This window comes from Ailuropoda melanoleuca, chromosome 12, assembly GCF_002007445.2.
Source record: "Ailuropoda melanoleuca isolate Jingjing chromosome 12, ASM200744v2, whole genome shotgun sequence".
Classification (NCBI taxonomy): Eukaryota; Metazoa; Chordata; class Mammalia; order Carnivora; family Ursidae; genus Ailuropoda; species Ailuropoda melanoleuca.
The window spans coordinates 72311012-72326555 of record NC_048229.1 but is presented as its reverse complement, the minus strand read 5'-3'; the positions used below and the strand labels follow the sequence as shown (position 1 = coordinate 72326555).

Below are 15544 nucleotides of genomic sequence, written 5' to 3'. Positions count from 1 at the left end.
CCCCCTGCTTGTGTTCCCTCTCTCGCTGGCTGTCTCTATCTCTGCCAAATAAATAAATAAAATCTTTAAAAAAAAAAAAACCTGGCTGTTTAAAAATAAATAAATAAATAAATAAAGTTAGGCATTCAGAACAAGAAGGGAAACAAAAATAGCTACACAACAATGTTCTTAATCCAAAGTAAAGTAAACCCCAAGCAAATTAAGCAGAACCATAACATGACTTGTGTTTGCCTTTTAACACCTGTTATAACATGTAGTCAGTGCACAGGCGTCTCCAGCCGCCCCACCTCCACTTCCAACAGACAAGAATCACACAGAGTGCTGAGGACGTTTGACAGATGTGTTAATGCAGGGGGATATTTCAGTTTCCATCCTCTTTGGACCACAGCATGACAGTTACAGAATTCAAATCCATTTGTATCCCCCGTTGAATCCCACATAATTCAGCAGACATTCATTACGATGACATAATGATATCACACAGCCATAAATACATATGCTAAGAGTCGAACAAGACATTCATATTTAAACATAGCTGGAAATAATTTCAAATCTGGCGATTTTCTATTGCTCATTCTATTACTTTTCTGTGGATGCTTAAAATGTTAAAATACAGTAGGAAACCAAGAATACAAGATAAAAAGAGGTGTGTGTGTGTGTGTGTGTGTGTGTGATAGCTTCTAGTTAAGCAAGTAAAGGAATTTGGGTATCAAGTTACATCTGATAAATATTTTGTTTGAGGAAAGGGTAATTTAATAATAGATGAGAAGCTCCTTGATATGTCAATTTCAGAAGAATCATTCATGCTGCTATAAATGCAGTCCAAGTTTTTAATATTCCGAGATCTCTGCTTCAGATTTGAAGGATGGTTGCCCTGATTTCATAAATAAGAAACGCATGTAGGACTTTTTCATAAAACTTTTAACAATACATAAAGCAAACAAATAATGCAATTAAAATTAAAACCACTCAAAATTCACCATTTCTAAAGAGGGGTGAAAATAATTTCTCATAAATCAGAACCATGCCTCCAGAAAGGAGCAAGCAGATAACTCGGATGACATAACACCAATCCTGACAATGCTAATCTTGATCTTTTCCTTACACTACTCAACTGCAGACAGAAGAACAGAGTTTGTCTTCAGCCTCGATGATGTATCCATTAACAGCTCTCTTCCCAGAGCATTCAGACACCTTGCAACGGATTTTTGAATTATTTAAATGGAAGTAGCATTAGAAAACCCTCATGTTTAAATTATGCTAAATAAGGATTCTTTTGGCTGGACTTTTGCCTGTGCAAAAAAATATAAATTCTGCAGGCGTGGAGGAAGGGCACGGAGGAATCTGGGGAGGTGACATGTGGAGACAGCACAACGGAGAATGACGTTTGGGGAACACAAGTGCACATATGAGCCAAGCGTGCAGACGGTCTCCACATCCAGACATTCTAGAGGGAATCTGAGAGCGCACATCTACAGAGATGATGTCAATTTTCTAAAATGCTTCCAAATGTCCAGAAAGCTATGAACGTGAGAATGTAAAATAGATGGAAGTACAATTGCAATAAATCATGGACTATCCACACTACGGAATATTATGCAGCTATTAGAAGAAATGAGTTAGCTCTTTATCTACTGACCTGGAGGGACATCCATGATGTATTGGCCAGGGAGATAAGCAAGGAGCAGTACGCGGTGCATAAACAAGGAAGCACTCGTGTAAAGGCTAATAGAAAACCTTCCCTACGTTTGCTACAGATGTCCCTTTATGGATGGAAGAGCTTAGAGAAAGGGGTCAGGGGCTCCTGGTGGGCTGTTAGCCATGGTCAGTGGGCTGTGGGGACAGCTTGGGGACTGCAGGAAGAAAGGGGGATGTCATGAATTTTGTTTCTTGCTATTCATTTGCATGGTTTCACTGAATGTGGTAAGCACATGGTATCATTTAATTTGTAAAAAAAAAATTAATAAAAGAGGGGGCAGTAAAGGAGGGGGGAAGGTAGAGGGAGGGAGAAAGAGAGAGGGAGAAAGGGGAAGAAAGAGAGAAATCTATCAAAGCAAAATTTTTCTGAATTTCCTGCTGGTTCACTATCAGTAGTCCTTTTACTTTGCCAGAATGCCAATATTGGGAGTTTTATTCTTTTTTTCTTTTCTTTTCTCTTTTTTTTCCCTTAATTGAATGTGCTGGCTTTCTTGGAAGAGGACGCTTTGCTCTCTGCAAAGCCACCCTGACAGAAGACTCTAGTGCTGCAGAGCTGAGCGTGCAGGCGTGGTGTGGCACGGAGGAGCCTGGCAGGTGTGCTGGCAGGAGGTGCAGGGAGATGGGAGGGGAGCTGGGGAGACACCATGATGTGACCAGGCGCATGGAAGCCTTCCGTCTCGCCTGCACACTGTGCAGTCTGGCCAGAGATGGGTAAATGGAGCCTGCGTGGTGTCAACTGAGGTCTTTAGGTGAAGTCCACAGGCTATCACTCCCTGGGGGTACTTCCAGAGAAACAAACGATAGGCCAAATAAATCATTAAGACACACAGATATAGATACAGATATATAAAGAACTGGTGTTTAATGTCAGTGTTGCTTTCAAATGCAAATATAATGGCACTGAATTCAACAAGTGTTTATTGAGCTCCTACTATGTACCTAGCCTTATGCTTTTGATGAAATTATAACACCTTAAACTTTCCACACAATTTGAGGGGTTTTCTTTCTAATTATAAAAGTGACAAATTCATTTCAGGAAGTAGTCAACTACAGGAAATTTTTTTTTTTAAATGACAAAATTGCCTCTAAGTCCCGGAACACAAACAATGGCCATCTTTGTCATGTGCTGTATTTTCAGCACCAGCACGGTGAGTGGCACGAAATCGATATCCCATCAATATTTGTCGAGGAAAGGGAGATGAGGCAGGCAGCAAACTTATAGTAATATTATTTGTGTAAATCCATTTTCTGTGCCCGTATTTGTATATAACAAGGAAACCATCCTATACATGTTGTTTTTCAAACCACTCATTCCATTTAATGATATATAACAAGCCTTCTGCCCAGATACGATGCAGAAAACGCTGGCGCTCTGTCCCCGGGCCAGGCAGTCCCCTGGTGCACACGCTCCCCGGCAAGGACGGGCTTAGCAGCGCTGAGAGCCCCAGAGGGAAGTGAAGACACCTTCTCTACGTTTACCGGGGTGGCCAGGAGTAGATTAGCATCATTTCAACCTTGTTACTTCCTAGTTCACCGCACTGCTCTTCACCTCCACGTTTGGGAAAAACTAGTGAAAACACGTCAAGGAGAAACCCTTCCCAGGTCTCATAGTGAACTCACAAGCTGCTTCTGAGCAGTTGTGCGCGCACACACACATGACTGCAGCTGCTGCACGTAATTAATGTGCTAATTATACATAATTATCTAATTACTAAAGAAGAGAGTCAAAGCAAGTGCAGTAGTAAAGATACTGAAACCAGTTCCTTTTAGAATACAGCGTAAGCTAGCTTGCTATTCCTGAAAGGTACGCTTTTTGTCTGATACCTGTAAATAGAGAAAAGTCTTGATAAATGCTTTAGTGATGTCATAGGCTGGATGACTGCGAGTCATTCCATTTACAAAATTTTTTTAAAAAATACAGGGGGAAAAATGTGTCATCTGATTCATCTTCACAATACCCTGTGAACGGGGACTTAAAATAGACTCCTGTGTGTAAAGCAAGTTTTCTGGCAAAATGTTCCAAAGAGGCTGATCCCACAAAATGATCACGGGGAAAAAAGAAAAGTAGAAGCTAAGTGGTAATGTGTTTGGGAAAAAAAAAAAATCATCTATCCCCTGTGTGTTCCATTTAAGCCTGTCCCATAAAATATAAAATAAAAAAGGGGGTGATAAGTGGTCATGATATAAGTTTGGAAAATACTTTTCTTCTTTCCCCTTCTTAGAGAGGTAAAAAACACATTTGCATTTAAAAGGCTCTGATAAGTACTGCATTTCTGAAACAGTTTTGACCACAAAATTCTTCTTTTTCTCACTCCCTCTGGGCATCTATAACCATCAGTGGAACTCTTAGACGATCAGTGCGAGGCCAAGCTATACTATATTTTACTTCTGCTAGATCACTGATTCACCATACAGTGAAACTTTATTTTGAATTTGAACCAAGCTCTCTGGCTGAAAGGAACCACCTCACAATAAGATATATTTGAGAATCTAAAACAAACCTGGACGAGCCTCAAGAAGCATTATTTTCTACTGACTGCTTCTCTCAGAAAGTTACTTATTACAGCTGAAGATGCTCTATCTTGACATTTAGGTGCTATGACCAAACAATTAAATCTTTTATCAAATGTTACCCACAGTATTTCTTGAGAATGTTAAAGGAGCCACAAATTAATTCCATGTTGGAAAAGAACAGCCTCGTACTTACAGAGGAGATATAAATTAGCATCTCTGGAGTATAAGTTATTTTATTAAGTTGTTCGTTCCTACTCTGTCCCCTTTCAAAAACCAATGGGGGCACCCTTTCTGTTTTGGGGTGGGGTTTTTTTGTGTTTAATGCCATCATCAAAATTCACAGGGCCTTGACAAACGGGTGGAAACACACACCAGCTGGACCCCCCAAAGGCACATCTTCATTACTTTTATTATTTAACTTCGACTTTTAATCTTGGGCCATAAAAACTGTCCTAATGAAAGATCCATAAATATCTCCTGAATGTGCAAAGGAGCGACTCTGATGACCGGAGAGCATATGCTGGGCTCTTTCTGCTGATGGGCCTTACTACTTGTGACTGCCTGAGATCTAACACTGAGCAACATGCAGATCTAGACTCTTCCAGCAAGTGATTCCAAATGAGCAGTTACATTGGGAGGCGAAGGGAACTGCTTCTGTTTTCGTTTTAAAATTTCACTTCAATAGGAATGACACAATATCCTTCATTTATTTTCAGGCTAGTTGGGGCAGATTTTCACAACGCTAGTCCAGTGTTTCAAAAATTAATTATACGCCACACACACAATAGTGACATGATAGCCTGGGATGTGGGTCTCACTGAAGTCCCACCTAAAAATCTCTTCTCACCTGGGCTTGTGTTAAACACTGCAGGGGACTCACCACACATTTGCTGTATGAATGAATGAATGCACTCCACTCGAGTACTGCTCTTTTAAATCCCACTTCTAATCATGCTTTGAATTCTAAGGTAAATACAATTAATTGCCAAATAAATAATTTCAGATTATGAAATGGGTTTTCCTGAACAGGCTTAATTCAACTAAACAACACATTTTTTAAATTAAAAACACTCAAAACTCAATGTTATTTTTCCCTCAAACCTTTTGCAAATTAAATTCTGAAAACGAATATACTTTTAAAATTATATTATCATCACAGTGCATTTCTGCATGAACAACACATAAGGATAATGGCTTTTATAATGTGATGCATAAATGCAAGTTTACAGGAACCAGCAATTTATTATATTAAATATTGGGATTTTTTTTTTCACTTATATGGCTTTTTCCCCCTTTTCTGTAACACACTATTCTGAGGAAACACTATAAGGCCATGATAGTTGATTACACTATCTTGATTACCATTATTTTTCTAGCTTTCTTAAATTAGATGCAAGTAGCATTTCTAAGTTTAGAATATTGGATAGAATACCCTGCATTTGAAGCCAGTGTTTCTAAAACTCTTTATATTTTGTGCCCAGCAAATTTTTATGCAACTTCTTTTCATATGCAAAGTGGGTCTATGCAATCCCATCTTCCACATTCAGTGGAGAAGAATGTGTCAAGAGAAGTAGCTGTGTGTTTTAGCACTAAACGAATAATCTGTCATAAACAGCATGCTGTATTTAATATTCAGATCAAGACATTTCTGTCTCATCCTAGCAGACCCTCCTGACAAAAGCCATCCCACGCCTGCCAGGAGTATCGAGTCCAGCTGAGGACAAATTTCAAGATGAACCTGAAATCAATTTGCCATCAAATTTTCATGCCTCTCCCAGACTATCTGTGGCATTTTAATTACAAGCACCCTAGGTGGGGGGTACTACAGATATTGACACTTTGCTCCTACGATAAACTTTATTGGCAACCTCTGTCTGAATGCAGTACTCAACTAGAATAACAAGAAATGGATGAGGGTGTGTAAGTGGGGAGAGACTGTGATCACCCTGAAGCCATTTCCTTTGATGGGCCAGGGCACCTCTTAGGCCACAAGCCTGGGGGGATGGAGCGCCGGCTCTGGGAAGTACAAGTGACCTTCCAAGTCAACATGGCTGCAGTGTGTCTGGGTCGCTCCCCTCAGCACACCAGCCGCCAGCTTCTTCCCTGTCTGTGTGCAGGTGGGTGTTTCTGGTGAGCATCGTTCGGATCTCTCAAGATTCCAAATCCTTGTTGAAGGGTCAGGGTGTCTGGGCAGAAGGCGTCCCTGGAAACTAGGCTAAAAGGCTTGATTTAAGGGACAGACGCAGCCCATGATTGTATCTGGAGACGTGCTTGTGTTGGGAGTGGGTGTGGGGATGACTAGCCATCTCTATGCTAACGATAACCATCGCCTGCCTCCTCTCGATTTTTGTACAGGCTGCGGGAAGAGACGCAAATATCAAAATAAAGAGGAGCACCTGCAACTTGCTAGCCATGAAATATCTTTGCTCCCTGAAAATTAACATCCTGGGAATACCGACGTGCAGTTTTCACCAAGCACGCTGAGCAGCCCATTTCGCCGGGGAGAGTTTGCCATTGGACATGCTGCACTGGTAAACATCATCTTGCCCCCTCCGATGGTGACAGGGGGGCAGACAATGCCGAAGGAAAAGGCCGTCTTGGTGGCTCTGTGCCAGGCACCAGGGCAGGCGTGTCTACATGTGCCATCTCGACGACTCCTCACATGTTCTCAGCAATGAGCAGCCGACAAAAGCAAACCAGTATTCTGGTAAACACTTAACAACCTGCTCTCCAAAAAATGAAAATGGGCACATAAATACATGCGCATTCGTTTATTATGAAGTTTACTGATAGAAAGGATGTCAGCGCCAAATCTGCAAGTAAAAATGCACAATATTCTTTATGACAAATGCCACAGAGCCAACCGACTCTCACCCAATGCTTTCGTGGATTTTGGCCGAACTCTTGTATCCACAGACAACTTGCAGGTGATGAGTAAGTGAAGTCTGATGGAAATATTGGTTGGTATTTTTAAGTTATCCCATAAGATGAAAGGGAAACAATCAAGAGAGACATACCTGGAACTGTACTCATTCTGCAAGAGCATCAGCAACTTCTTTGCTGAACTGGATAACAGGTTTTTTAATATACGGAAGGAATATATCCTCACTTAAAAAATAATATTCATCATGTGATGACCACAGACAGGGTACTCTTCAAGGTAAAATGCATTATTAACATTGCGATTACTTTCTTAAGCCAAGACAATCGGGAACAAAACAATGAAGCCTTGACTTGTAGTTTTTGCCTGTTTCTGTGGTGTAAATCCCTCCCGACCACAGCTGCTTTCAAGCTACCCTGGGGAAGACACTGAGTGCAGGGCTGGGGGAGAGTCGTGCAGGTGCATTCCATTCTAGAGTATTCCCACCATACAGATACAACAGATCGCAATGACCTCGAGAGCACAGATAGAATCAAAGGTAGCAAAATGACCAAGAAGTAGTAAGCTTTGAGTATTTAATAACTTTGTTTGGAATATAACTTAATAGTAAGTTTATATAATTTAAGGTTTAACAGTGTCCGTGTTTAATAACTGGGTCACGAAATTTCTACCAGCTCCAGTGCACGGCTGAGCCCTAGGTCAACATGAGGGGAGGGCTTCACTGCACACTGGAAATGGTGCCAAGCGGGCACAAGCATGCAGGCATGACTGCACACGCATGCACACCCTGTCAGAAGAGATCCTGCCAGCGAAAGCCTCTTCTTGTTCTCTCAGGGAGGGAGATACTTTTGAACACAGTCGGGAGATCCATGATCGAGATGTAACAGCAGCAGATAATTAAATATCTGCGCTCCTGAAGAGCGGGTAGGTCTGACAGAGACAAAGGAGATGGTGGGAACGGCACTCGCCCCTTCTGACCAGGGAACCGCAGCCGGGGGACCAGCCCTGTGGACCCAGGTCCACAGCAGCTGCTGTGCAGTGCGACCCGTGTCTGCCGACTCCCTCCCAGCATCCATGCTCTGCTTTCTACCTCCTTCCCTGGGACCACCGGCTTGTCTTCTGCTCCTAGGACACGGAGGGCAGGGCCAGCTTCGCAGTACTTAAGAGAGACAAGCAACATTATTATGCTAGGAATCTTGTTGTTTCTGCAGCAGAAACTGATTGGAGACATAAAAGCTAGGGTGGGTGTACAGCCTGGAAAACATACAGACTCCCTGATGTCATGGCAAGTTAGCCAACCCTGCTCCACAGAGTAATTAGCTGCACCCTGCAGTTACAGGGCCCTGTCATTTTGTTTCGTCTAAACAGGTGAGACCTCAGAGGGTCCCCCATGTCGTATTAAGCGAGGTGAGGCGCCGGGACATACGGCGGAGACAGCTCTGCTGCCTGGGCATCGGGGAGCAGCATCAGCAGCCAACAGAGCAGCCAGAAGGCGTTCTCCCCCTACAGCATTATAATTCAAACGTGTCCCAAACAGTGGTATTGCATATATCAGGAAGCCCAGTGCTGATTTGGCTGGGGGCAGCACCAAGACATTTCTCAAAGGGTGCTGGGGGGTGGGGATGGTACGTGAGTGACATTGCTGGTGCGCTGCGTCCTCAAGCATAAGATACCTAGTACAACATGCTGTGGGCTTCTCTGCATGTATTTTCAAAACATAAGAACACAGACGGTTTTTTATGGACAAACTGGACTAGAAGTATTCCAAAGTGTTCCCTAGAAATGCCAGAGCTGTAAAATATCTGTGAGATATAAAATAGAATATCCTACCACTTGTCAGTAACATGGTTTGTTTGTTTCCTTTTTTTCCTTTTTATTTCTTATCCCTGAGAGTCAGTTGCTTAAAATAAACATCGATGTTTCCAGGCACGATTTACATTTCGAATGTGCAATCTATGCTGTTTGGCCAGAAAAAAATAAAAAATGAAAACTACATACACACACACACACAAATTTATTTATTTATATATTACTGTTAATCTTGTCTTTAAAAAGACAGTCAACACACAGAAATCACTCATGTTGTCTCTCGTCCATATATCCTGGTGCTCTTTTCTTCCTTTACTCTCTGTTGGCTGAATACAAGAGCATTATCAATGTCAATCACTTTACTCAAGATAATGTTGTCCTTGCTAGAAAGATCTTGCTTCTCTAGTGTTTAAAAAAACAGCACCGGTTCGAAGGCACCTGGACCCAAAGGAAGTGGGGCTTAGCAAAAAACAGGCCCTGAGGAACAAATATGAACCCACACAGAACCTCGAACCAGGGCTGACACTCCAGCGGCCTAACTACCGGGGCACTGCGGTATCAGGGTCCAGGCAGGAGGCAGGTGCGGGAAAGGGACATATGCTCGCTCAATGGCTCCTCAGCATTTGGGTAGGTGGACACGTGTTTGGAGATTCTGGCTGTATCTTCTGGGGGTGGGAGGAACGAAGGACGATGCTCAGACTCTCTTTCCTTCTCCATTTTTAATTCTCTCTCTCAGGAGGAAATAAAATGGCATAGGCACACAGGCGCTACTCTTCATTGTAAAATGAAGAGTGGCTAAGTCACTGACCAGATTCATTTCTGAGGCAAAAGCGATACAGAATGTGAGCATGTGCCAAGAACGCGTTTGGGCACTGGGCCAGGAGAACACGGCCTGTCTGTCTCCAGGGAGAGTGGGGAGGCCAAGTTATGTTTGGAGGGATGCCTCCTGTCTCTGATGTAGTTTTTTCGACATCCACTGAAGCCACTCCTCCAAAACTTGAGGCCCATCACCTCCCTCTCCGGGCAGCCCCTGCTGGGTCAAGCAACTATCTTCTGGGCACAGACCAACCCGATGCCCAGCAGAAGCCCCAGCAGTGGAAGGGGGACTGACCGGATATGGCGTGCCCTCCCTCTGGATCATTTCTCTCCTCTGGAGCTCAGCCAAGGAAATGTGGGTTGCTGAGCCAACCCCCTGCTTCTCCCTCCAAATCACATTGCTCGTGATTAGGGAGAGAAAGGCTGAATCTTCCTCCACGGCCCTGGAGTCCTCTCCACCCACTCTCTATACAAAATCAGTTCATCTGGGTAATTTTTAAAGCATAGCACTTGGGCCAGCTGGAACTAGCTGCCTCTTCCTGGCCAAATGCTTGGGGTTTCTTCCAGCCCCGAGCCTACGTGCTCCGTGTGCTAGCGAGTGCCCCGAGATACGGCCAGGACTGGGAGCGAGGGATTTGCTAATCAGACTTTCCAGCAATTTCCCGAGTTTGGAGCAAGCAGAAAGCCTTATTCGTTGGTGAGGTTGCTTGCCCCCAAGAAGCAGGCCACTGAGCTCTGCAGCCCCGCATTCCAATTCTTCAAAATCTGGGAGGATCTGGTTTAATCCGGCGTTGGACCAGTCTCTCTGGCTGCACAGGCTCAATCTGTGTCCTAGCCCTTAAAAAAGTAAGGTGATTTTCATGGGGAAATGGATTTGCTTTATTTGCTTTGGTCTCTTCCAGCTCAGAAGTGACCTGAGCACTGCTGAGAGGGCCTGGGGGACCCTGGCTCTATTCTAGAAACTAGGCTAGTTAAATAAGGCACTGTCAAGCCAGGAGCTGCCTTGGACTCTTGGCAAGTGTGTTAACTCAGTATGAAATAATATAAACAGAAAAGAACAATATTCCCTGTTTTCTCACTCCAGGCATATTAGGGGCTGGGGCTCAGTATTCATTTGGGATGGGCCAGCAGCTTTCAAAAGTAAGTTCTGTGTATTTCAAAGAACTTTAGCTTTGAAGATCTAAGGGGGGGAGGGTGCTGCCTGGTGTGAAGATTCCTAAGGGTACCTATTGTGCTTTGGGGGCTCAGAAAAATTGAGGAACAATAACAGTCCTTAGTGAAAAGAGGAATTGCATAAAACACAGTATTTATCTCCTTTTGGGCACAAAAACATATACACAAGCATATATAAAAACCACATAACATTTACACATTCTTTTTCTGGGAGCCCTGCAAATCTTCCCAATCATTATTCATATTAATGAATGTGTGTTTGGTTTCCAAACTGCTCAGCTTAAGAACTCGAGTTGAGATGTTCTAGAAAGTAAATAAGCCAGCTGTGCTGGCCACCAAGGGCCCCGAGCAGAAGCACGCAAGCCCTCTGATGGGGAGGTTCCATGCATGTGGGGCAAGCCTGCAAGCTTCTCACCAGCCTCGCCTCCGCACTTTGCAAACTGGAATTCATTCTTCCAGCCTCCCCGGTTCACAGAGATATTTTGAGGATGAACCGGTCATATTTCGTAAATTCTGGACACGTCACGGAAAGGAAAAAGAAAAGATAGTGTTACTAACCCACTGTCACTACTCCCCCCACTTCGGGGAGCAGCCAGTCCTTGGGGGCATTTATCAACCAGCAAGGCCACAGCACGCTCCCCTGTGCCATGTGAGCCCAGGAAGAAAATTCTAGGAGGAAACTGTGGATAGAGCTCGAAAATGTGTACAGAGAGTCTTAAAAATCTGACATGGAGGAATGCATTCCAAGACAACGACTACATTGCTGATAACTATTTGTTCATAAAATAATTTAATTTACGTATGTGAATCTTAGACAGTACCTTTCTCATAGGATTTTCTTTAAGAAAAACAATCTTCTTCAGTTCACCATTCTTAAACTTCCCCCCAACCCCCTTCAGGGATACTTTATTCTCTAGACTTGCCAAAGAGCTATTTCCTAATACATCCTAGAGAATATATGATTTCATTTTTCCACAGATGCATTTCTATACACCTGGTATTTCAGTTATTTATTAACTATGCCTAGTTTTGTGGTTTCTCGCTTTATATCTTTAAAGTCATTAAAACTTAATAGGGGAATTAATCATAAAAGAAATCTATCAAACACAGATGCCAAGCACTTTTTTTTTTCTGACTGACATCTTTAAAATGTATTTGAATGTTATTTATTTCATCACACCCAGGGAATAAAAAAAAATAACTTGCAGCTTCCAAGTTCAGAGAAAGCATAAAAATGTGATTTACTATTTATTATACAGTTAGGCACATGCATATTATATACTACATGCTAATCTTCAAAGGGCTAAGTTTAGCAAATTTGACAACACTACTGTTTGCTAGTGAGGAAAAAGAATCGACATCTGTTTTCTTCCAGATATGATTTCTTCCTGGAAGGAATCAGAAATACGCCCAGGCCTTCAATTTTCTGGGTAAACTGATAGAATACAGGCTGTTTAAATGGACAATCAAGCCACAATGCCCCCTGGTGGTGAAATGATGCATAAACATTTGTAAGCCTTTGCACCCTGCTGATTATTTTTTGAGAGAGACCTAATTTTTAAGGATGTGGAATTTTTTTTTTTTTAGTTTTACAAATGCAAATGCAAAGAATATGGTTCACTGACAGTATTTCAAATAAAAAATACTCACTTTGCTGTTAGTGAAATTAGAGGCACATTTAGTTTATTTAAACAATCTTGATCAAAGTGTTGGGGTTTTTTTTATGATAAGGGATATTTTAATTTCACACGGAAGAATTGGAGTATCGGAGGGAAAAAAAAACAGAATTGCAGCGTATGTACTTTTTAAGCTAAATTTACAAGAGTGGAACCATCAGCAGATACTTACAGGTGGACCTACGGGTCTGTTAGCTTATTGTCACTTGAGTTAAGATGGAATGAGAGCAGATTCCAGATTTTGCCAGGGGACTGAAGACTCCATCTTCCCATCATGCTCTCAGCATGCACCTCTGATAAGCAGCTTAGAGGGAATTTCCTCCGGTCAGACATAAATAGTGATTCTCGGGTTCCCTTAATCCAGACACACATCGCTTGTGAGTTAGGCCTCATAAATCTCAAAAACGGTCAGCAACCCATGAAAGGCGATGTTGTCAGAAGTCTGGAACACACTAAATGGGAACGTGTGAAATGTGGACTCATTAATCATACAAACAATACTGACACCTTGCAGTAATCAAGGCAAGCAGCACCCTCCTTTCTCGGAAAGCAGCTCATCTTACCTCTTGCTATCTCTGCAAGCAGGAAGGCCCAGGACAGGGATTGTCACTGTAAACCCTAGTCACCTGAGAAGCTGAGCCATTAACAGTTCAAGGTCATACAGCAGGTGCGGAGTGAAAAGTGACCCAAGTACTCCAGTCTCCTCTCCCAGAGCTGCCTGCTTTGCTAATAATGACTTGTTTTCAACTCAAAACACTTCAAAGCCACTTCCCTGATGTCATATAAGATGCTGCTAAGACATGCCATGAAAGGACACTGTAATATCCTAAAGCTCAGGGGTACACATGCTCACAGCAGCATTAATCATAATAGCCAGAAAGTAGAAAAAAATCAAACGTTCATCAACTCATGAATAGATACATAAAATGTGGTATATCCATACAATGGAATAATAGTCAGTCATAGAAAGAAACAAAGTTCTTCTATAGGCTACAGTGCAGATAAACCTTGAAAACACTGGGCTAAGTGAAAGAAATACCACACAGTGTATGATCCCATGCAGACAAATGTCCAGAATGGGCAAATCCATAGAGACAAGAAATAGATTCATGAAGGAGGGGATAATCGGGATGATGGCAAAGTGGTGCAGAGTATCTTCTTAGACTAATAAAGTGTTCTAAAATTGTGGTGATGGATGTACAACTCTGAATATACTGAAAAATAGCAAACTGTACACTTTAAATGGATGAATTGTATGTGTAGCACAATATATGTCAATAAAGCTGGTGTTAAAAAAAGGATACTGGAGGGCTAGGGACAGATAGTCCCCACAAAGCCCCAGTGGGCATAAAAGTGTCCCTGTGTGAAGGAAGAAAAGGACAGAAGGTAGAGGGAATGGTGTCAGATTCCAGAGAAGCACACTAGAACCCTGGGTCAAGCTGGAATCCCAATCCCGCTTTCTCAAAGAGGGAAGATCTGACCCAACTTCACAATCCCAGAAACTTTCTACATAAACTCCAGAAGGAAGTATCTTTCCCCAGATCCCAAAATCTGATGATGGGGGCACTTTGGATTGCAGGAGTTTTCAGCCCTCACTGTCTTTCCCTCCCATTCCCCCAAAAAAACCCAACATCGTTGGGGTGCCTGGGTGGCTCAGTTGGTTAAGCGTCTGCCTTCAGCTCAGGTCATGTGCCCAGGGTCCTGGGATCGAGCCCCACATCGGGCTCCCTGCTCAGTGGGGAGTCTGCTTCTCCCTCTCCCCTGCTTGTGCTCTCTCTCTCTCTCTCTCTCTCTCTCTCACTCAGTCAAATAAGTAAAAATCATAAACAACAACAACATCTTCACCCACCAGAGATCTGGATTTAATTACCCTGGGGCATCACTGTGTCTAAAGAATTTCCCAGGTGACTCCAATGCAGACCCAAAGCTGAGGACCGCTGTCTGAGAGACAGCCAGCAAAAAAGCTGGAGTCCACTGAGAAGGGAAAGCTGGGAAGTCTGCTTTCCATTTCTTCCCATTCTCCCACGTTCGCATCTAAAACCCCACAGATGTGTCTACGTGTGGCCCCAGCAGGTGGGACGTGGTCATCTTGGACGATTTTCGCAAATAACACCAAAGTGTTTACACAAACAAAGACATCTGAACCAACTTGTCTGTTCTTCTGCAACGGGCAGGCACTGTTCCAAGAGACATTTCGTGGTACCAAACCTAAAACCAAAAACCAAAAATTAAAGAGAAAAAAAAGACTCAAGGTTTGTTTCTAGGGGGGAGCATTTATGTTTGAAGTTCAGAACTGCGTGGGCATTAACTGAGAAGCTGGATCACTAGCACTCAGCTTACCCTGTGTCTCACCCAACATTCTCACTGCTGAGTGCCTAAGGATAAAATCCCCGCACCCCCACCCCAGCAAGGCTATGCTTATTTCCCCTTTCACGGCTGGGTTTTAATCCAAGCTAGACATCAGCAAACCTGAGTGTGGTACCTGCATCACTCCCAGCCCAGAGAAAGAAACACCGGTTTTGAATTCTCTCTTTTGGAACTACTTTGAGCCAGAAAATATCGACCCTGAGCAGGCCCAGCACACACGCTCCCGTACTTGCTCTCTCTGGGTCTGTACTGATCAATGGCAATTTTGGAAAACATTGCCTGAATAATTTATCGTAGAAAAAAGCTTTTGGATTAAATGATATTACTGGGGCTTGCAGCACAAACATACATGTGTTCCCGAAAAGCTAGTCCAGCTGGAAGGCTGTTCAGAAATAATCAAGATGACACCCAAGCTGAGCCCCCCATTTTGTGAATTGCAATGAGTCGTCTCCCCACCCCCGGTCACACAGAAATGCTCAGGTGTCTCAGCCAGGTGTTCCAACAGCATGGGCCTGGCACATCTTGCCACGGTTTGCTAGAAGTGGTGAAATGCTACCATGGTTGACTCAGGCAGCGTACAGTGTGTTAAAAAAAAAAAAAAAAAAGATGA

At 43.1% G+C, this 15544-nt stretch overlaps 1 protein-coding gene across 7 annotated transcripts in view; it reads right to left on the bottom strand.

The window, feature by feature from the left end:
• The window catches only part of WWOX (WW domain containing oxidoreductase), a 1195262-nt gene that overhangs the window by 716465 nt on the left and 463253 nt on the right, over positions 1–15544 (bottom strand). Inside the window, exons 10-11 of one of the 7 annotated variants that reach the window (XR_004618878.1) lie at positions 12740–14775; positions 1749–11404 (exon numbers count right to left, since the gene is read on the bottom strand). The exons of 4 other annotated variants lie outside the window; for them this stretch is intronic. Coding sequence is in view for 2 of the 3 variants with exons in the window: in XM_034637806.1 (XP_034493697.1) it covers positions 12950–13019; positions 14717–14775 (129 nt within the window). In the remaining variant the exon portion in view is untranslated. Of the gene's footprint in view, positions 1–1748; positions 14776–15544 lie in introns of those variants that run through there. 2 more of the 7 variants (XM_034637806.1, XM_034637804.1) reach the window with 2 other exon arrangements.